This window comes from Garra rufa, chromosome 22 (genome assembly GCF_049309525.1).
Source record: "Garra rufa chromosome 22, GarRuf1.0, whole genome shotgun sequence".
Classification (NCBI taxonomy): Eukaryota; Metazoa; Chordata; class Actinopteri; order Cypriniformes; family Cyprinidae; genus Garra; species Garra rufa.
The window spans coordinates 1105762-1129563 of NC_133382.1; the positions used below are offsets into that span (position 1 = coordinate 1105762).

General features: G+C 32.8%; 1 protein-coding gene across 1 annotated transcript in view; it reads left to right on the forward strand.

Annotated features, from left to right (window-relative positions):
- Positions 1-2333: 2333 nt before the first annotated feature.
- Positions 2334-23802, forward strand: part of LOC141297697 (beta-1,3-N-acetylglucosaminyltransferase radical fringe-like) — a 28017-nt gene continuing 6548 nt past the window's right edge. Inside the window, exons 1-6 of the mRNA XM_073828146.1 lie at positions 2334-2637; positions 8963-9469; positions 19705-19753; positions 20378-20480; positions 22269-22422; positions 23229-23314. Coding sequence (XP_073684247.1) covers positions 9038-9469; positions 19705-19753; positions 20378-20480; positions 22269-22422; positions 23229-23314 — 824 coding nt within the window. The 5' untranslated portion in view covers positions 2334-2637; positions 8963-9037. The remainder of the gene's footprint in view (positions 2638-8962; positions 9470-19704; positions 19754-20377; positions 20481-22268; positions 22423-23228; positions 23315-23802) is intronic.

Sequence of the window (23802 nt, forward strand, 5' to 3'; positions counted from 1 at the left end):
CAAAAGACTTTTTTTTATTAAAGAAGAATAATTGGACATTACAAAAATATTGAAATAGAAATCCAGACACACAAAATACAAGCTTAATCTTTGTAAAGTAATACAGTATGCAATAAGAGGGGAAAAAAAAAAGCTAATACCATAAAGAAAAAATTAATAAAAACTAAAATAAAACCTAGAAACAACTAAACAATAGTTCAAATTTTCTTCCTTTTCCCACATGTTATATTGGGGGAGCATAAACAGAAAAAAATGTGTCCATGAAATGTAACAACATGTCATTCTTTTTGTTATTCATTAGCATTAAACTTCCATTTCGGATAAAAATAAATTATATTTTGGTATGCATTTAGCAAATTGCTGTTTATGAATATAATGTTTGCCTTGCAAAATGTAAAAGTTAACAACGTACTCAATCATTTTACTTTTATGTGAATAAGTACAGATAACATCTTTTAAAGAAAGCATATAATTAACATTTCTTTGCAGAAATAGAAAGGCGCTAACATCAGACCAAAGACTTAGAGACAATTCACAATTATAAAACAGATGACACAAGTCTTCCTCATGTGTGTTACAGAAACTGCAGGTATTATCAATGTCCATGAATTTAGAAAGAGCTACTTTACATGGATACATTTTATGAAGTATTTTGAAATGCACCTCTTTAACTTTATTGAAAATACAAAATTTGTAAGGATTTGACCAGGTTGTTTTCCAATTAATATCAGAAATTTTTGCATTCCAAAAGAATTTGCCTCTGGGGGTGATTTTATGTTTTGATTGCAAAATTTGCCTAATATTTTTATTATTACAAGAGGAAGAAAATATTTCGATACCATCAATTTTTAATTCTGGAAATATCTTTTCATTGCTTCCAAAAGAGAGGTGATTATTTATTAATTGTATCAGCCCACTTGGAATAGCTGAAATTCTTTAAAGGGGATTGGAAAGTTGTGAATATGCATGAAGTCTTGATAATACAAAATGTTTCCACTCTTATAAAACATATCCATAACAAAATATATATTCCTCTTTTAAACCAGCTGTGCAAAAATAATGATTTATTTCTAGATGTAATGAGAAAAGTTGTGATGGAAACAAATTTTCCAAGCCAATAATACTTGCTGGTGAAATTTAGATAACTTAATTGGTAGCTTTCCTGGAAGAAAGTTACATCTAAGAAGAAAGGATAACCCTCCAAGTTTTTGAAAGATACGTTGTGGAATAAAGAACCACATGGAATTATTATTGTTTTAGACAATGAAGTTTAAAAGTATTGTTGATCATCTCTAAGCCACCTTCTACTCTTTTGCCTGATACAATGTCCTTTTTTAACTGGTAAGGTTATTTTTCCATATAAAATCTAAGAAGGAAATGTCATCATTAACATACATGGAAAGAGCAGGGTAAACAAATCTAGAAAGGCCCTCTGCTTTAGACTGTAATACTCTCACAAAAATGGTAAGATCCCTTTGTAGCCAATTATTCAAAATATGTTTAGTTTTCTTAATTTTTGACATAAAACTCAGCTGTTCACAAACAATTTTATTTTTAGAAATACAAATTCCAAGATATTATTATTTATTTTTATTTTTTATTGCAAGACAAAAAGGAAAACAACAATAAACAGCACTGCATAGAAATACAACAACATAAAAGAAGGAAAGAAAAATAAAATAAATGAATAAAAACAGCACCTCAATCAGTAAGAAAAAGATCGTCATATGCCTTAAGAAACTTGTTATTCTTGTTATCATCAATAAGTTTAAGAGAATGAACAATAAGCAAAATCTCTGCGAGAAAGACATCAAATCTAGGTAACATATTAAGAAATTTGGATTTATGAATAAAAAATTTACAACAAGTTCAGTAGCATGGTCACTACTAGAAAAATATAGAAATATTTCTTTTAGCGTAAATTTTAAATTACATTTTACTAAAGAAGATAGATAACATCTTAAGTTCTCCCAAAGAAATTTAACCTGATCGCAATGATAGAATAAATGAAGAAAAGTTTCTTCCTCAACTTTACAGAATACACATAAATTAGAAATATCAAAAAAAGAAGCAATTTGGGAGTTTGTAGGGTAAACATTATGCAAAATCTTAAAATGTATTTCTCTGATTTTATTAGAAATGCAAAATTTGTCAAGAAGTCACCATGCTTTCTTCCAATAAATTCCAAGATATTTAACAACAGTGCAAGGACTTTGTGACGACATAGTCGCGCTGTCGCGTCATTTCCGGCAGGGGGCGCTGATCTCAAAACACGCGCCTTCGGCTGCATCAACAGAAAGGACAATGTAGTTGTTAGTGTGTATCTTATTCGAAACAACACGAGCAGCCGCGATGATCCAGAGCTGATCTGACTGCTGCAATCGGCGCCGTGGGAGGAACTTTCTAATAAATGGCTTTCATTGACAGTTTATAAGAGAAGAATCAAGCGAAGAAGTCAAAGCAGGAACAATAAGGAGATGGATGTGAATGACTCGCGCTGACTTACACTCGACGAGGAGCTCCAGCTTTCGACTTACTTCAGCCTGCAATGTGCTTTGCTGATCTGGCGATTTCATTCGGTTAAAGTGTCGAGGATGAAGAGCAAACCAAACCCGTCCGACTGTCCGATGGCTTTCGGTAAGACGCGGTTTGTGATTTACGAATGTGTTTGTGGTAGAAGTCGAGTGGCTTTATTTTTACCTCAGTGCGGTTTGTGTCAACTTCCAGTTCCGTAAAGAAACACACTTTCTGTGTAAATGTCTTTAATGGTTTGAGGTCACTTCAGTGCACACACTGCGTCTTGCTTAAGCCTAAATTACTTTGTGTGAAGTGATTTTGGGACATGGTACAATGGCACTATAGTGTACTGGACATCAACTTTTTATCTCGTAATTGCAACTTTGTGTCTTAATTGTAACTCATTATCTTAGAATTGCAGCTTTTTATCTATTGTAACTTTTCTCACAATTGTATTTTTTTTTTTTTTTTTTTTTTTTTTTTTTTTACAATTGCAACTTTATCTCAGTTGTAACTTATTAATCTCAAAATTCCAACTTTTATTTCTCACAATTGCAGCTTTTTTCACAATTGTAACTTTATCTCATAATTGCAAATTTGTCTTAATTGTAACTCTTTATCTTAGAATTGCAGCTTTTTTATCTATTGTAAATTGTTCTCACAATTGTTTTTTTTTTTTTTACAATTGCAACTTTTTATCTCAGATGTAACTTTTTCACAATTGTAACTTTTTCTCACAATTGCAGCTTTTTATCTTAGTTGTAACTTTATCTAACAATTGTAACTTTTTTTTTTCTCAAATGTATTTTTATTTACAATTGCGACTTTTCTCACAATTGCAACTTTTTATCTTAGTTGTAACTTTATCTAACAATTGTAACTTTTTTCACAATTTAATCTTTTTATTTACAATTGCAGCTTTTTATCTCAGTTGTAACTTTTTATCTCACAATTTAACGTTTTATCTCATAACTGCAACTTTTAGTCTCTATTGTAACTTTTTATCTCACAATTGCAGCTTTTTATCTTAGCATTGTAACTTTTTTCTCAAAATTGTATCTTTTATTTACAATTGCAAGTTTTTATCTCAGTTGTAACTTTTTATCTCACAATTTAACGTTTTATCTCATAACTGCAACTTTTAGTCTCTATTGTAACTTTTTATCTCACAATTGCAACTTTTTTCACAATTGTAACTATCTCATAATTGCAAATTTGTCTTAATTGTAACTCTTTATCTTAGAATTGCAGCTTTTTTATCTATTGTAAATTGTTCTCACAATTGTTTTTTTTTTTACAATTGCAACTTTTTATCTCAGATGTAACTTTCACAATTGTAACTTTTTTTTCTCAAATATATTTTTATTTACAATTGCGACTTTTCTCACAATTGCAACTTTTTATCTTAGTTGTAACTTTTTATCTCACAATTGCAGCTTTTTATCTAACAATTGTAACTTTTTTCACAATTTAATCTTTTTATTTACAATTGCAGCTTTTTATCTCAGTTGTAACTTTTTATCTCACAATTTAACGTTTTATCTCATAACTGCAACTTTTAGTCTCTATTGTAACTTTTTATCTCACAATTGCAACTTTTTTCACAATTGTAACTATCTCATAATTGCAAATTTGTCTTAATTGTAACTCTTTATCTTAGAATTGCAGCTTTTTTATCTATTGTAAATTGTTCTCACAATTGTTTTTTTTTTTACAATTGCAACTTTTTATCTCAGATGTAACTTTCACAATTGTAACTTTTTTTTCTCAAATATATTTTTATTTACAATTGCGACTTTTCTCACAATTGCAACTTTTTATCTTAGTTGTAACTTTTTATCTCACAATTGCAGCTTTTTATCTAACAATTGTAACTTTTTTTTCACAATTTAATCTTTTTATTTACAATTGCAGCTTTTTATCTTAGCATTGTAACTTTTTTCTCAAAATTGTATCTTTTATTTACAATTGCAAGTTTTTATCTCAGTTGTAACTTTTTATATCACAATTTAACGTTTTATCTCATAACTGCAACTTTTAGTCTCTATTGTAACTTTTTCTCACAATTGCAATTTTTTTTTATCTCACAATTGCAGCTTTTTTCACAATTGTAACTATCTCATAATTGCAAATTTGTCTTAATTGTAACTCTTTATCTTAGAATTGCAGCTTTTTTATCTATTGTAAATTGTTCTCACAATTGTTTTTTTTTTACAACTTTTTATCTCAGATGTAACTTTTTCACAATTGTAACTTTTTCTCACAATTGCAGCTTTTTATTTTAGCATTGTAACTTTTTTTTCTCAAATGTATTTTTATTTACAATTGCGACTTTTCTCACAATTGCAACTTTTTATCTTAGTTGTAACTTTTTCAGAATTGTAACTTTTTTTCTCACAATTGCAGCTTTTTATCTTAGTTGTAACTTTTCTTTCTCAAAATTGTATCTTTTATTTACAATTGCAAGTTATCTCACAATTTAATGTTTTATCTCATAACTGCAACTTTTAGTCTCTATTGTAACTTTTTTTTTCTCACAATTGTAGCTTTTTTTTTCACACACTGTGAGAAATTTCACAATTTAGACTTTTTTCTTTTTAGAATTAAGAGAAAACATCTCACAATTCAACACAGACGAACGGCATCATACAAACACTTGTGTGTCCCAGTGCTGTTGGACTGTTAAATCAGCGCTTTTGGGATCAGTCAAATTAAAGACCAGCTTTACCTGTTATATAAATAGAAATGGTAAGCATTAAATATTTGCAGCAAGGTGTGTCACATTTAAGAGAGTTTTCAGCAGGTCTTGAGTATGACTGTGATTCATCCTCCACATCTGCGACTGCTTGAGGTATCATTTCAACTCTGAAAATAGAAGACAGGAAATGGCTCGCATTGATGGCTGAGGCTGTTATTAGGGTTGACAGATGCTCTCCAGTGCCAGAATGAAACCCAACGCATATGCTTTCATTGGATTGCACAATGTGCTTTGAGGGGAATAAAAGAAACAGTGTTTCAACATTTAAAGAGCCTGGCAGATTTAGTTGTTTTCATCATGTGCATGTTCAGATAATCATCATTTAGCATTATATGAATGTATTAAAATGATCTTAAAATGTGCTCACTTTCAGGCCATCCAAGATTAGGATGAGTTTGTTTCGTCATCATGTTTGTAGAAGTGAGTCATTCCATCACTTGCTCACAAATGGATCCTCTGCAGTGAATGGGTGCCGTCAGAATGAGAGTCCAAACAGCTGATAAAAACAACACAAGTAATCCACAGCACTCCAGTTCATCAGTTAACATCTGGAGAAGACAAAAGCTGAAACAAATCCATCATGAAGACGTTTTTAACTAAAATACAAGTCCGTAATCCATAACAAAGCTTCTTCTTGTTGTCTCTCGTAACAAAATCCAGACACATATTTGTTTAGAGCTGTTTTTCTTTCTAAAGTTTACGTTTACCTGTGTTGTTAAATTAACTTTAAAACATTTAGCTAAAAATAAATGTTAGATAATGGTAAAGCAGGGATACACAATAAATTGAAATAAAATGAAATTGCTTAATGTCTTTTTTATTTATTTCAGTGAATATTTGTGTTGCATGTAAAGTGACAGTGTGTCCTTTCATGTCAACAGCTCATTATTTAACATTTTTATTTATTGGTAGCATTTATAAATTAAGAAGTTAAACCATAAATGTTAGTATTGAAATGTAGCATTTTTAAAATAAAGTAAAATGTTGTTGTTTTTCGCAAATATTCTCAAATTTCTCTTTTTTTTTTTTTTTTTTTATTCTACAGTGAAATATTACAAGTGTATTGGTTTTTGGTTTTGTTTTTTTAGTACTGTTGTGATTTTATTTGGTGGTAATAATAATAACAAAATTGTGGCCAAATTGTGCATCTTTACAAAAAAAGCACGGCAAACCTGCAATTTTTTTTTACATTGCAAAATTTAAAATCGCAAACCTAGTGAAAAATATAGTAAAATGTATTTAAAATACATTTATTCCATGCTAAGTATACTACAAATGCATTTACATATTATATACTTAATAAAAAAACAATTGTACTGTTTGTATACTAAACTGGTATATTTAAAGTCTGCTAAATTGAAACTACTAATTTTGTACTTGATGCACTTTTATAGTGCTAAAGTCCAACTAATGCTTTGCTCAGCAGGGCTGCATTTATTTTTACATTAAAGACACATGCCTGATTCAAGAAGGAGTCTTAAAAATGGCCAAAGAATATTTATTTATTCTAACTTATTAATTTTAAGTTAAACTGTGGTTTGTTGGAAGGCTATAATGTCTACTGGAATGTTCAAAATGTTCAGTGTTAAGTAAATATTTTTAAATTGTTGTTTTGTAATAGTTTTTATTCTTTGAAAAGCAAGACAAAACTGTAAAAAGCAAATATTGGCTATTTAATTAATGCAATGGTGAAAAAACTTGGCAAAATACATGAGGGGAAAAACACGAAAAACCGTGTTCAGAAAACATCCTTCGGCCCAGTGTTTAATTTTGTTTGGCTTCGGCCAAGAATTTTCATTTCGGTGCATCCCTAATATTATGTACTTAATAAAAACACCCTGCAATTGTACTTTTAGTAAACTAAACTGGCCTATTTAAAGGTCCCATATCGTCAAAATCAAAATTTCCTGGCTTTTTTCATGATAACTAAGGTCTAGGGGCTATCTAACTACCATATGAGTTTCAAAACAGTCAATCCACAGTAAACTGCACACAGCCTGCTTAAAGTAGCTGTTCATTTTCACGAGCAGCTGTGACTTCCGTAACGATGTGACGTCCGATCGACTCAAGTCACCGCCTTCAGTCACAAACCAACGTCCCACCCTCCTTTTGTCAAACCCCCAGACAACAACGCATCCATTCCATTGAGCAACAACAACAGGAAAACAAGTGGAGAAAACCCTGTTCAGTCGATAGATGTCAAGCTACGATCATTACACAGGCTTCAGAACAACGTTAATATAAGAGACCAGCGGCACGTCAACTTCAGCCGCTTTCACACAGCGATTCCGGTAAATACACGGATAATGTGTCCCACGATTTGTTCCGGAATTGTTTAATTTGGTTCATTCACAGTTGTTTTCCGGGATCTGTGCGTGCTTTACACACAAACCATAAAGACATGTGACGTTTGGATGTGAGATGTAATGCGACGCGTACGTTTCACTAAACTGAAACTAACCTGAACAAACTGTGCTTCAGCGCTGATAGTGAGGAGCTGGCTCTGCCTGATGATCGCTGCTTCATTCCACTTTGCACGTAACGTTATTTTTCGTTGTGAAGAGTCGCTTGATAACGTGCATCATTACTACAACACTGCCTTTAGGTTCTGGCTTTGGTTCACACAGTTCCCGTAATTTTCCAGAATCAGCGCGCATTGTGAAAGGGGCTTTACTGAAGCAACAGTTATGTAGCCTACTGCATTCGGTGTTTGTAAAAGAAAAAACATTAATGATCATTCTAAAATATCCTGTTGAGTATCAGCTCTCTCTATTGCTCTGAGCTCGCTTACGCTTACAGCATACATGACCGTAGTTACCTGTGATTGGCCTGGTTGTGCGTCACTCAGAAAACAACAGGCCAATCAGAAGAGAGGCTCATGAATATTAATTAGATGGGCCAAAATCGACCTGTTTTTGACAGAGCTCCTAAAAAAGCAGTAAAAATATATTGAGATGGATTTTGGCACTTATACCGCAAATATATATTCTTAAGGACATCAACAAATAAAATAAACCTCCAGAAATGTGTACGATATGGGACCTTTAAAGTTTGCTAAACTGGTAGACCTAATGTACTTTAATTGTTCTGAAGTCCAACTAAAGATATACTAAAGTATATTTGATTGTGCTAAAGTGGAACTATTTTAGGCACACTTTAGATATTTTGCATTTAAAGACCGATATTATTTAAAGATCATACAATCCTCATCAATAGTGACATTAAAACACATTTTACTTTTAATATTAAGAAATGTGCATTGTGCACAAAGGCTACTAAAAAAATAGGTTTAATTATATCAAAATCCATCATGTTTGATCTGTGCAGATTTCTCTCTTGATTCAGACCAGACCACTTTTTCCACTGGAGGAAGCAGGATTATGGATTATGGACTCGTGTGTTTTAGTTAATGTCTTAATGCTGGATTTGTTTCAGCTTTTGTCTTCTCCAGATGTTAACTGATGGACTGGAGTGCTGTGGATTATTGTGATGTTTTTATCAGCTGTTCATTCTGACGGCACCCATTCACTGCAGAGGATCCATTGCTGAGCAAGTGATGGAATCACACATTTCTCCAAACCTGATGAACAAACAAACTCATCCTAATCTTGGGTCCTTGAAGATGATAGATTAATGTAAAGGTAAAGACGCTAATGTCTTGATGCTCATGTGGTTTTGTTTGCGCAGGGTCCGCAGTGATGCAGTGAGGATGGGCGCTGTAGTGGCGAGTCAGGCAGACGCGGGCGGTTGAGTACAGGAAGAATGCACTTATCCCATGTCGGCACCAACAAAACCTGCTTCCTGCTTTCCCTGGCGTTCTGCGCCCTACTGGTGCTCCTCATCCCCTCCTTACAACCTCCTCAGCGTCAGACGGATCTGCCCCAACCCAGGCCCCGTGCCAAGCCCGCCGGAGCCGGAGCCGGACGCAGGCGTGACCTTTACGGGAACCCCGGCCAAGGAAGCGGCGATGCCAAGGACGGCCGTTTCATTCACCCGCTTCCTCCCGCAGAGCGACCCGAGGACCAGCCGAGGATGTTGGAGGGAGACGCTGCACGCGCCAGCTCCCCTGGGGCCCGGTCCAAAGACTCTTTGGAGTTGAGAGACATTTTTATTGCCGTTAAGACCACCAGGAAATATCACAAGTCCAGACTGCAGCTCCTGTCCCAGACATGGGTGTCCAGAGCCAAGGAACAGGTAGGGAAGGGTGTGAAAATACTCGCTAGTCAATTATTCCGTCATCCGCTAGAGGTAAAACTCCCAATACTTACTTTTTGATCTTATTAAAGGGATAGTTCACCCAAAAATTTTAATTCTTAATAAGAAAAGATATGAATGTAGGTCTCACAACATTAAAATATATAGTATAAAAAAGTATATTCTTTCTGAGATTTGCTTAAGATTACATTTAACTGTGTTAAATTAATAAAAATAATTGTTAGATAATGGCAAAGTAAGGCTCCGCAATAAATTTAAATAAAATAAATGTCTTGGTGCTGTTATCAAATTGCAAAAGCTTCAGTTAATATTTGTTGCATGTTTTAAAGTGACCATGTGCTCTTTTATGTTAACTGCTCAAAAGTACTGTTGCGTTTTTATTTGGCTATTATAATAATAAGTGATGTAATCACGAAATTCTGGCCCAATTGTGCATCCCTACAAAAAAGCACGGCAAACCTATAATTTTTCTAATTGCAAAATTTTAAATCGCAACCCTAGTAAAAAATAAATATACTAAAAAAAATTATTTTATGCTATATATTATTTAAAGTTCATCAATAGTCATATTAAAACATTTTAAACTTAATATTAAGAAATGTGCATTTTGCACAAGTGGTACTCCAAATAAAGTTTACTTGCAGCTTTTTTTTTCTCAAGCGGTATGTTCGTAAATGCGTTAATTCACTTGTGAACTATACTTAGATTTAAAACGCATTTATTTTATACTATTACTTTTTTACTAGAGAATTTTTAACAGAAAAATCTCAATTAGATGTTTATGGCAAAGATGTGAAGATGAGAGAAATGAGCTTAATTAATTAAGATTTAATTAACATGAACAATTATTAACAACACTACTAGTAAATGGGTCAAAGATGAAAAAGGGTTAAAGCATAAAAACAGTAAGTGTAATACTGCTTTAAATTGTTGTTGTTTTTCCAAAAAAAGTAAAGTTTTCTGTTTAAAAGCAAAACATAAATATCATACATTTGCCTCATTCAGTGTAACAATCTTGTCAGGCTTATTTACAACAAAATTAATTTATGACATAAAAGATTAATTACTTTCATCCCAAATACTAATTAGTTGTAATTCTACTTTTTTTTTTTTTTTTTTTTTTGCCACTATCCTAGGTTTTGCCCATTTGTCAGTAAGAATTTAAAAAGACAATCAAAATGTAATATTCTCACTTTAATATTTTAATATGTACAAGTCAGAATAAGCATGTTGTTGGAATTTTTACATAAATATTTTGACATTTTATTCTCCAAAATTTAAACCCTTAAAAGTAGATGCTTTACTTACATTTAATGTGCTTTCTATGGACATAAAACCACTTTTGTAAATTTCTTTTGATGTGGACATCTTAAAGTATTTAACCCAAATGCATAAATGGGTAAATAAAACATAATATTGGTTAATACCCATTATAAAACGGTTAGTTCCATTCCTCAATTCTGATTGGTCAGCAGCTGTGTGGTATTCATGATACGGCACGGCTATGACCGCTTCACTCAACGGTTTTGTGTATCATTGAACCCCCTTAGCAACCACCCTTAGCAACGTAAACACAGCTGCAGCAGTTAGGGACTACTTTTTACAGCGGAAGGCAGTTAATGATTTTACTTTATGAAAACGTACAACTTAATATATATAAATTAATATATATTTTTGATTTTAATATTTTTATTGTGTGGTAACCGTTTTATAAAAGCAATAAGGTACTTGAGGCCGTGCTGTATCGTGAATAAATCACGGCTGAAGGGGTTGCAGGCACTCCGCTTCGCGTCGTGCCTAACAACGCCCTTCAGCCGTGATTTATTCATGATACAGCACGGCCTCTCGTACCTTATTGCTTAAATATAGTACTGATATGATAGTACTGATTTTCAGGATGTTTTGCAATGTTTCAAAGTCATGACCAGTGTTGGGGAAAGTTACTTTTAAAAGTAATGCATCACAATATTACGTTACTCAATGGAAAAATAACTAATTGCGTTACTTGGTTACTTTTTATTGAAAGTAATGCATTACGTTACTTTTTTCACTTGAGCTTTGTTTTAATAACAAAAAGCCCAAAAGTTATATTTTTGGAAACTGTAACAGCCCTTTCACACCAAAAGTGAAATTAACAAGCCTCAGACTGACGGAATTGTCTCTGGAAGACTCTAAGTCCGACACTTTCAAAGGTGTTTTTTTTTTTGTTTTTTTTTTCTCAGCAAATTGTCACACACAGAATGTCAAAACACCTGTATAAATACTTGCTATGGATGTGAAAACGCAGAAAATTGAACCCTAAAGGACATATTGCCTCCATTCAAATCAATCTTAATAACTTTTAAAAACAAAATGTTACAAAGAAGTTATTTTTCCCTGTTACCTGGCACCTAGTGAAATCAAAAGAAACTTTCTGCAGTACGAAGGGCCAAAATCTTAAAAAAAAAAAAAAAACAGGCTTTCAAAAAATATATATATATATTGGAATTAGATTTTTCAAAAATGATGCATCACAATATTACGTTACTCAATGAAAAAGTAACTAATTGCGTTACTTGCATTACTTTCAATAAAAAGTAACCATGATGTTACTTATATATACGTTACATTTTAATAAAAAGGCCAAAAGTTATATTTTTGGAAACTGTAACAGCCCTTTCACACCAAAAGTGAAATAAATAAGCCCCAGAACTGATGGAATTGTCTCTGAAAGACACGAAGTCCGACACTTTCACATGCGTTTTTTTTTTTTATTCTGCAAATTTTGTCACACACAGAATGTCAAGGTGTCAAAACTCCTTTAAAAATGCTTGCTACGGATGCAAAAATGCAGAAAATTGAACCCTAAAGAACATATTGCCTCCATTCAAATACATTTCAATAACTTTCAAAAACAAAATTTTACAAAGAAAATTCGGTAACACTTTACAATAAGGTTCATTAGTTAAACATTAGTTAATGTATTAACTAACATGAACTAACCATGAACAATACGTTACTGTATTTACTAATCTTTATTAACATTAGTTAACGGAAATACAGTTGTTCATTGTTTGTTCATGTTAGTTCTCACTGCATTAACTAATGTTAACAAAATTTTAATAATGTATTAGTAAATGTTGAAGTTCATTATTAGTTCACGTTAACTAATATGGTTAACTAATGTTAACTAATGAACCTTATTGTAAAGTGTTACCGAAAGTTCTTTTCCCCCTGTTATCTGGCACCTAGCGAAATCAAAAGAAGCTTTCTGCAGGACAATGGGCCAAAATCTTAAAAAAACAGACTTTCAAATAAAAAAAAATATCGGAATTAGATTTTTTTTTTTTTTTTTTTTTTTTTTTTACGATTTGTGTTTATCATACAATTATGAAAAAATACTAGGGCTGTCCCCGACTATGAATTTTCATAGTCGAATCAGAATTTTCGAATCTTTCTATAGTCGACCGATAGTCGAATCATCTAGGCTTATGTGCGTGTGTGAATGGGTTGGGAGGGGCACGACACTATAGTCAGCAGGAGGGTAAAACTATTTTTATTTTATTTTATAAGCGACCAAAACTGCCTGCCAACTGACAGACAAACTTATTTAGGTTTAAATAAAAACACAGAACGCGTCTTTTAGTTCTAAAAACGCGAGGCGCACAGCACTGCCTTTTTTGGTGACTTTTAATGAAAGAGCAGTGTGCTGCGGTTTTTTTATGTTGCTAAGCAACGACCAAAACAGCTGTCCTGTCAGTCAATTCAAAGGATTATAGCGCGAGCGCTCTAAAATCTTAGTTTTTTGCTGTTAAGTAAACTGTCATATTAGCAGAAACCCTAAATAATACAGCTCCGGGTTACTCACGATAGACACCAAAGGTTTCTCCTCCATTTCTTGGAGTCTCCGGACTTTTTAAGCAACGGTAAACTTTCGCCATCACAACAGAAGGCCCGCCTCTCCATTCATTCGATTGGACAATGGAAAAGAACGCGTATGACGTTGGGCGTTTTTCCGCTCAGAGTTGATTTTTTTTTCAACTTCAGGCGCTCAGAGCGCTCCTGCAAAACGCGAGGCGCAGCAGGCGGCGAAAACGCGAGGCGCCGGGGCGCATAAACAGCGTGCAGAACGCTCACTGCCAACAGAAAACCATTCAAAAGAGGCGCCTCCAACTGCAAAAACGCGTTCGGTGTGATCGCCGCCATCCCTGCCGTCAAGATGGTCCTCATCTCGTCATGCATCAGGGAAAGTGAAAATTAAATTAGTCACAGGGGTGGTTGGATTTATTCACAAACACGTTAAAAATATTTATTGAACGCTTCTTTCTTTTCACTTTTGTTTTTACTGCATTATCATAATCAAAGGCTGTATATAACTTAATATAACCGTACAAAACCAGTAGTTCTGTGTGCAATTAGACATTGAGCACCCCCATATTGGCAAAATGGTATGATGCTCGTTTCACCCGCGAAGATTCGACTGTGAGATCGGTGGTCGAATCAGGCTCCGCATATCGATGCATCGAATCTTCGACTATTCGGGGACAGCCCTAAAAAATACAATAAAAATATAAATTATTCCACCCATTTGTTAAAATGTAAAGTATTTTCTGTGGAATGAGACCATTTTTATCAAGTCACCCCAAATTCAGGTATGCAAAAATCTGTAAAAAATCCAAAATATACCTAAGAGGTTAAATGTGTCCATATTGAAACGGTGTATAAAAAAGGAGAAGAAAATGCATGGAGAGAGCTTGGTTTGACTCATGGGTTGTTGGTATCCGGATCTGTGATTTCGCAGTCGGTCGTTGGCGTGTTTAAGGGTGTGAATACACACAGTGTGATCAGGAAGTGTGTGTCAGCTGCTCTCTGGCGGTGTGCCTGCTGCATTAACAGTGTGGTGTTTAACGGGGGTTTGGTCCCGGTGCCCCTCGGGCCCCCTGGAAGAGGAAGTTCCTCAGCAACCTGAGAGCCGCAGACACAAGACCGCGTGTGTTTGCTTTCATCCGAGAACATTCACTTGACTGCCAAAGCAGACGCCCTCCCCTTCCCGAGGCCTCTCCGGAGCGCTGAGTGTGGGGCCCAGAGGGGCCCCGAGATTAACTTAAGCTGTGAAACAGCGCAGCGCCATTGTTTTGCCATTGCACAACGGAGCCCGATGCCCAGGAGAAATCTGAAGATTTCAAACTCTCAGCTTGGCTCATAAAGCGAGGTTGTGTTTGGTGAAAACAGCTCCGGTATTAAATGCCATCTCATGCCAGAAGAAACATTCTTTGCCTGTTAGACTTGCAGTGTTCAGATTTTGTGACAAAGTCCACCAGGTTTTTTCCTTTTAAGACTTTCTACTTTCTGTAAAAGGTCCACTGAGCATCTACAGATGATAATAAAGCATTCATATCGAAGAGTTCCTCATGGAAAGCTTTAATCCTCAACGCTGGCAAAAACAGACGTTCTTAAAGTGGCTTTGTTCAGTTTTCCAAAGAGTAACTCAGATGTACCAAGTGTTGGAAAATATTAAGATTGCTTTTCATTTCCAGTGCTGGAGCCTGGAAAAAATAGTGCTAAATGTATGTTTAAAAACTGACAGTGGTTTCACCATAATAAAAAATATGGAGACAGTGTTTCAGGTGTTATAGGATGGTAGCAAAAACTGCTTTTATCATAAAAATCTCATCCTCAAAAGTTCATCATAAGTGTCTGTCACCAATTTATATATGGGTGTGTATATATAATCTATTGTACATAAACACCTTAATGTACCTTACTGATGAATAATAATAAGAAAGTAAATTATTAATGTAAAATCACACAGGGATTTCTGTAAATGTCCTATTATTGTTTTTCACTGTTATTATGTGGTAATTCCTAGTTACATTCAGAAACTTTAATTTTGACCATAATTCTGTATATTTTAGAGTAAAATGACATGCAAAGTAAAATTTTCAGCATTTAAAGTACAGTAACAGAATTTACTGGAAAAATTGAAACAAGTGTTCAAGAGCATTCAATATATTCTTCTTTCAAAAATTATGTTCCACAAAACAAAATATTCATTAGAATATACTAGGGGTGGGCGATATGACCTAAAATTAATATCACGGTATTTTTCATCTTTTGAGCGGTGACGGTATAATATCACGGTATTACTTTTTTTGGTACATTTTGGGAGGAGTAGCCTGTCCTGTCCCTTTAGTATGTGAATAAAGTTAATATTTTTATAATATAATAAGTAAATGGTAGGTATCCTTATCAAAAAGAGACATGGGAGAGTATGCATTCTTAACATTTATTTTGCAAAAAACCTAAAGATCTTACTTAACAGTGTACAACAAAACAAAAATTATTTTTTTTTAATTGAAATTTAATTTCTGCAATATTTAAAACCTTTAAATAACTGGGGGAAATCAATCCATGGCAACAGTTTAAAAGTAGACCAATTCTGTGGGGAAAAATGCGGACTTGGCAACCCTGCATCCAACACGAGCTGCTGGAGTTAATGTCATTGCACACATGAGTACGAAATTTTCGTCCGAGATTTTTGCACGTTAAAAAAAAATACAGGTTATGTTAATCGAGTTTAGACACTGCCTCTGAAACTTTCGTCCGTCATAAAAAAAAATCGAATCGTGTTTGATTTTCTGCATTTTCGCATCCATAATAACCATTTTGATAAGGATGGCGAATATGAGAAAACTAAAAAAAAAATGCATACGAAAATCGGACTCAGTGTACAATGACCTTTAGATTTGAATGATTGAGAGATTACAAACATAGACTGGAGGATTTGCTGCAATCTTGTACTCACTGACAAATATCTATTAACGTTATAAGATGTGCTGCTCCCTTTACACAGAGTGTGCATTATCGCAATATCGAAAGTAAAAGTAAACAGGCCGGTCGCGTTCGCCTCGCACCCGCTCAATTTGTGACCCGCTGTGTAAATCCTTCGGCCGGCCGCCGGGAAAAGTCCCGGTCGTCCCGATTGCCACTCCGCCCCTGGTATAGGCTACAGGCCCAACCTTTCTTCACGATGTTTCACCAGTCGTTTAATGGCCACTCCCCTTTTACCTACCACCTGCAAAGCTGATACGAATATGTTTTACTTTTTTACTTACAACAAGATATATAGTATAAGGACAGGTATTCAGACCACAACTGAACGTTTGAAGAAAATGTAATGCCTTATTATTTAGAATTAGCTATTATTGATGTAAATGCAGCCGTTCGAGGCACATCATTTATTTATTACGGTATTGACGGTATTAGAAAATCCATGTCGTGGCGCAATGTCACACCGGTGCTGACTATGACACCGGTGTACCGCCCACCCCTAGAATATACAGTATATTTGGAGTGAAATTAGGGTAAATAATGGCAGGGTTTTAATTTTTTGGTGAACTGTAAAATATAATATCTATGTATTTATTACAATTATTGTTTTATTTTATATAATGTATAGCTACAATTATAACTAAACCCATACAAATGCTCTTACATGAAAAGAAAAAAAAAGTTAATTGTACTAAAATAACTAAATAGAAATTTAAAAAAAAATTATACGGAATAAAAAAAAAAATAGAAATGGCAAAGTAGGGCTAATAATAGTTGACTAACCGTTAGTCAATGAGAAGAGGCTTGGTCGACCAAAATTTTATTAGTGTAAAAACAGTAATAGTAAGAAATTTATAAATGTATATATTTTATTTGAATGCATTTTAAAATGCAATTTTCTCCTGGGATAGAAACATTTCTTATCAGTGTTTAAACTTTTTTGCTGTTTAATAATTCAGTGGGGAAGTCATGATACACTACCATTGAAAAGTTTGGGGTATGTAAGATTTAAAAAAATGTATAATTGAGGAAACATTAAATTGATCAAATGATATTAAAAATATTTATAATGTTGCAAAAGATCAATAAATAAGTGCTGTTCTTTTGATCTTTCAGGAATGTTTCTTGAGCAGCAAATCAGAATACTAGAATGATTTCTGAAGGATCATGTGACACTGAAGACTGCAGTAATGATGCTGAAAATTCAGATTTGATCACAGAAATAAATTACATTTTAACAGATATTCACTTAGAAAACAGCTATTTTAATTTCTAATATTATTTCACAATTTTGCTGTATTGTAGTCAAATAAATGCATCTTGTTAAGTCTTTTATGATAGCTTTGTGTGAGGAAACAAGTGTTAAAGATATTCTTCTTTCAAAAAAAATGCCTTTATACTCCATGGAACAAAATTCATTAAAATATACAGTAAATTTGAAGTAAATTGAGGGTAAGTCACTAAATGCAGGGTTTTTATTATTATTATTACTATCCCTTAGTGGCAGAAGAAGTGGTATTTAGTGTTTTCCTTGTTCTGAAGTGGGCCTGCTCAAACTTGCTGTGTGCCAGAGACATCATGAGTCAGCAAAGCTGGATACAGAGATTCTCTGTCCCTCTGAGGCATTTTATGAGCGGCCTGTGCCAGCTTACAGATTGTTTTGGACATTTTGGGCAAGCACAGGATCAGGATGCATAGAGCGTTCAGCATTTTCATTGCTGAAATACCTGATATACATGATACTACTCGTATACATTCTGCGTAATAAAACTGGGGTATGTGTGCATACAAGCTGAAAACCAACTCTGGCTTTCCCAAAATGGCATTAGTCTATAAATTAAACCTATTTATTTATTTAGAAAATGATTTCTAGTTTTATATTATATAATATGTAGCTCAAAGGTGAAAGACGTTAAGAAGTCCACGTCAAAAGAAATTTACAAATGTGATTTTTTTTTTTTTTTTTTTTTTTTTCAATAGAAAGCACATTAAATGTAAGGAAAGTGTCTACTTTTAAGGTTTCAAATACGTTTTTGGAGAATAAAATAGTTAAAGATTATCATTCAGTGTAATACAATATTTATGTAAAAATAAATAACATGCTTATTCTGACTTGTGCATATTAAAATATATAATAAGGGAGCATGTTACATTTTATTGTGTTTTAAATGAGTAAAACATTCTTACTGACAAATGGGCAAAACCTAGGATAGTGGCATATTTAAAAAATGTAGAATTACAACTAATTAGTATTTGGGACGAAAGTAATTCATATGTATTCAATATTTCATAAATTGATTTTTGTTGTAAATATGCCTGACAAGATTGTTACACTCAATGACATTTTAGTGGGTATCTTTTGTAAATAAGGGAAAAATGTATGATATTTATTGTTGGCTCAGAAAAGCAAAAACAAAAATGCAATTAAATTAAACTTGCAATTAAAAAACTTTTTAATTTGTAATTTTTTTTTTTTTTGGGCCAAAACAACAATTTAAAGCAGTATTACACTTGCTGTTTTTATGTTTAAACACCTTTTCGTCTTTGACCCAGCTACAACTATAACCAAACCCATAAAAAATACTGTTACTTGAAATAAAAATGAAGTTAATCTTACTAAAATAACTAAAATGGTGTGTGTGTGTGTGTGTGTGTGTGTGTGTGTGTGTGTGTGTGTGTGTGTGTGTGTGTGTGTGTGTGTGTGTGTGTGTGTGTGTGTGTGTGTGTGTGTGTGTGTGTGTGTGTGTGTGTGTGTGTGTGTGTGTGTGTGTGTGTGTGTGTGTGTGTGTGTGTGTGTGTGTGTGTGTGTGTGTGTACACACACACAAATATATATACACACAAATATATATACATACACACACACAAATATATATATTTGTGTGTATATATATTTGTGTGTGTATATGTGTGTGTGTATATATATATATTTGTGTGTGTATATATTTGTGTGTGTGTGTATATATATATATATATATATATTTTTTTTTTTTTACAAATGGCTTAGAAAATAATTAAAACTGTAACTAAAAACAGTAAAATAGAAAAAATATATATATAAATATTAAATATAAAAATAAAATATTAAAAATAAATGATAATATAAATTAATAAAAAATCCCCCAAAAAAAGTGTTTTTTAATGACAGTGAAATAACACTTTTCCTGCATGTGATGTGACCATTAACAGAACTGTGGACATGCGAATGCATCATTAAATTGTTGAATTTTTAACAAAAAATTCCCAGCAGATACTTGTAAAATATGATACTTACAAAAAGATTAGTAAATCCCTGACCAACAGTTGTAAATATGTTTTCAGACTTTAGTTTTTGTCACTACAGATTGTTTTCAAGTGAACGCTGTGTTTATATCTGGCATTGAACTTTGTCTTTCTCTGTTTCAGACGTTTATCTTCACTGATATAGAGGATAAAGATCTCAGACAGAAAGCAGGTAAGATGGAGAGACATTAAAATGAGCTTTAAATTAAAAAAAAAACTTTAAATTAGAGCTGCAAACCCTTAATAGCAATGAATCGATTCAAAATAAAAGTTTGTGTACTGTGTATATTTATTATGTGTGTATATATAAATACACAAACATGTATATATTAAGGAAGAATATATTAGATGAATATTTATATATAATACATACAATTGGGAAATATTTTTTGTAATTATTTGTAAGTCGCTTTGGATAAAAGCATCTGCTAAATGAATAAATGTAAATATATTTTTAAATACATACATACAGTTTATGTGTGTATTTATATATATATACATGATAAATATACACAGTACACACACATAGTATGCAAACAAACTTCTATTTTGAATCAGTTAGTCGTGACTGATCATTTTACAGCTCTATTTTAAATCATATTGAAGCTTTAAATTAACAGAAAAAGCATCTAGAGACCAGTGCGAATCTCTCGTTGCAAGAGCTGACCATCCCGAGCCACTCCTAGTTAGAAGCAGCTCATGTTCATGCTTCATTTCATCATGGCATGAATGTGAAGTAATTGAATGTCATGTAACTCATAATAAATCAGGAGTGGTCTGTCATTGTCTCCTGAAGGGCTGAACATCATCAACACCAACTGCTCTGCGGCTCATACGCGTCAGGCCTTGTGCTGCAAGATGTCTGTGGAGTATGACAAGTTCATCGAGTCACAGAAAAAGTTGAGTTCATCTTTCATCTTACATTATCATGCAAGAGCTCCTAATGCACATGTAGAGCATTAAATCATAGCGTACAGTCATCATACAGCACTATTAGCAGTTGTGTCATTCACTTACAGCACTGGTAAGAACTTAAGATAAACTATGATTTTGTAATGTTTTTGAAAGTCTTTTTTATTTTTTTTCCTCTCCAAGGCTGCTTTTATATATGATAAATGTATTATATAATATAATATTTTTTTATAATAAAAACAGAATATTGTGAGTAAAGTCTGCCTGCGAAAAGACTTTTGGGGTTTTCAAGGTTTTTCTGTATGTTTTTTTTTTTTTTTTTTTTTTTTTTCTTCTGTTGTCTAAAATAACTTTTTTTCAGATGTATTCGATTTATTTCAAAAAAATGAAGGAAAAAATGTGTTTAAAGCACAATTCTGACAACTTTATTTAAAGCATTTGTTATTAATTTGATACACCATTTATTATAACGTTCAGATTTTTTTATTACATTAATGTTATGATTGTATTCTCAAAGTAAATATTTTGGGAACGCTGGGAAACATGTTTGTCACACAACTTTTTTTTTAAGCTTACCAAGGCTGCATTTATTTGATCAAAAATACAGTAGCATTTTGAAATATTAGTTTAATGCAGCATTTTTTTTGTGTGAATATTTCAGTTAAATTGTAATTTTATTTCTGTGATCAAAGCTGAATTTTCTTCATCATTTCTCAAGTCTTTAGTGTCACATGATCCTTCAGAAATCATTGTAATATACTGATATGCTGTTCAAGAAACATGATAAATTTAGTAAAAACAGTAATATTATTAATGTAAAATGTGTACCTGGGTATATAAGATAAATAAATAATTACTTTTATTAATCAAGGATCCATTAAATTGATCGAAAGTGGCAGAAAAAAACATTTATAATGTTAGTTATATTTTAAATAAATGCTGTTCTTTTGAACTTTTGAGATTTTTGAAATTTATCTATGAATCCTAAAAATTGAATGTATCTTTTTTTTTTTTTTCACAAAAATATTGGGCAGCACATGCAAAAGGTCTTAATGGACATGTAGTGCATTGAATCAAAGTGTACAGTCATCATACAGCTTTTATTTGATGATGATTTCACTAAAAACTGTAATATTACAATTAAAATTAGTGGTTTTAATATTATGCATTTTATTTTTTTTATCCTTTTATGGCAGCATTTCTAATCAATGTTAAATGTTTTTGCTGCTTAATATTTCTGTGGAAACCATGATACACAAAAGTTTGGGGTATATAAGATTTTTTTTTAAAGAAAGAAATGATTAGTTTTATTAATCAAGGATGCATTCAATTGATATAAAAAGACATTTATAACATTACAAAAGATTTCTGTTTAAAATAAATGCAGTTTTTATTCATTGTGAGAAAAAAAGTTAAAAAGTTTGATGTTTTTCACAAAAATGTTGGACAGCAAAACTGTTTTCAACATTAATAATAATCAAATGTTTGCAGAGCAGCAAATCGACATGTTCGAACGATTTCTGAAGGATCATGCGACAATGATGCTGAAAATGCAGCTTTGATCGCAGAAATAAATGACATTTTAACAGATGTTCACATAGAAAACAGCTGTTTTAAATTATAATATTATTGAACAATTTAGCTATATTTTAAGTTAAATAAATGCAGCTTTGCTGAGCATAAGAGATGATCAAAAACATTTAAAAATGGTAATTATTCCAGAGTTTTGAGCAGTAGTAAGTGAGAGTTTCGTGTATTTTCTCTGTTTCTCTCAGGTGGTTCTGTCACATGGATGATGATAACTACGTGATCCTGTCCAGTTTGCTGGAGCTGCTGTCGTCCTATTCTCACACACAGGATGTGTATCTGGGCAGACCCAGTCTGGATCATCCCATAGAGGCCGCTGAGAGGGTCAAGAGCGACGGATCGGTGAGCCTGTCTTGCCTTTTGACTTTAAAGAACGGGTTAATAGGGCTGATTCAGTAACATAACAACTGTAGTGGATTTGTTAAACCACAAACAAGCCAAATAATAAAAACAGTTAGAATATTGTGAGTAAAGTAAGTGAACAATTTTTATGCAAAAACAATTGAGATTTTCTCCAGATGTATTTGTATTTGTATTCATTTCAAAAAATTGAAAAAATGTGTTTAAAGCAAAATTCTGACAACTTTGTTGCCAAATAAAGGGGAGGATATTTAAAGCATTTGTTATTAATTTGATACACCACTTTTACAATTGTAACATTCAGATTTTTAATTAAATTTAATGTTATGATCATGCATTCTCTGTGTAAATATTTTGGGAATTTTTTAAACTTTTAACATTTTTAAGCTTACCAAGGCTGCATTTATTTGATCAAAAATACGGTAAAATTCTGAAATATTATTACAGTTTACTGCAGCTGTTATCTATGTGAATATCTGTTAAACCCTAATTTATTTCTGCGATCAAAGCTGAATTTTCAGCATCATTACTGCAGACTTCAGTGTCACATGATCCTTCAGAAATCATTTGCTCTTTAAGAAACATTTCTGATTATCATCAATGTTGAAAACAGTTGTGCTATCCAGTATTTTTGCTAAAACATCATACATTTTATTTTACAGATGAATATAAAATTTAAAAGAAATAGAAATTGAAACATGATAAAAGTCTTTACAGTCACTGTTAATCAATGAAATGTGTTGTTGCAGAAGAAAGAAAAGCTAGTTATTGTTGATCGTCTCCTGCAGGTCTCAGTCAAGTTCTGGTTCGCCACCGGAGGAGCTGGATTCTGCATCAGCCGAGGTTTAGCTCTCAAGATGAGTCCATGGGCGAGGCGAGTTCACACTTATTTTTTGCTCAGTGATCTTACTGATTATGATGTGAGAAGTTGCGTAAGCTCATGGAAAATCATAAACGGTGTTATTTGCTTCTGTGTGGGTTCTTTCTGTATTATTTTATCCACTTGACATGTAAACACATCTTTCAGCACTCTTGTCAGCTTTATTCAGCATACACAAACCTGACTATGCAACCATTTTGACATCAACAACATATAATTATATATTCAAAACACTTTCGAAATCATGTGTAAACTGCTTTTCCTGTTGTCGGTTTGTCTATTTGCGTATAGGCTTCTAAAACAGGTTTACATGCAAATCATAAGCTGTCTTTTGGTAGTTCTGACTGTTTTTGCATAATGTAAGCGCATCATTTTTACACTGAATTAAAGTCCTTGTGTGAGTTGCTATTTAAATCACACGTGTCCTGGTAGATTTTGGGTATTTCACAAAAACGAGTTCATTAAGCCCTCTTTTAGCGATC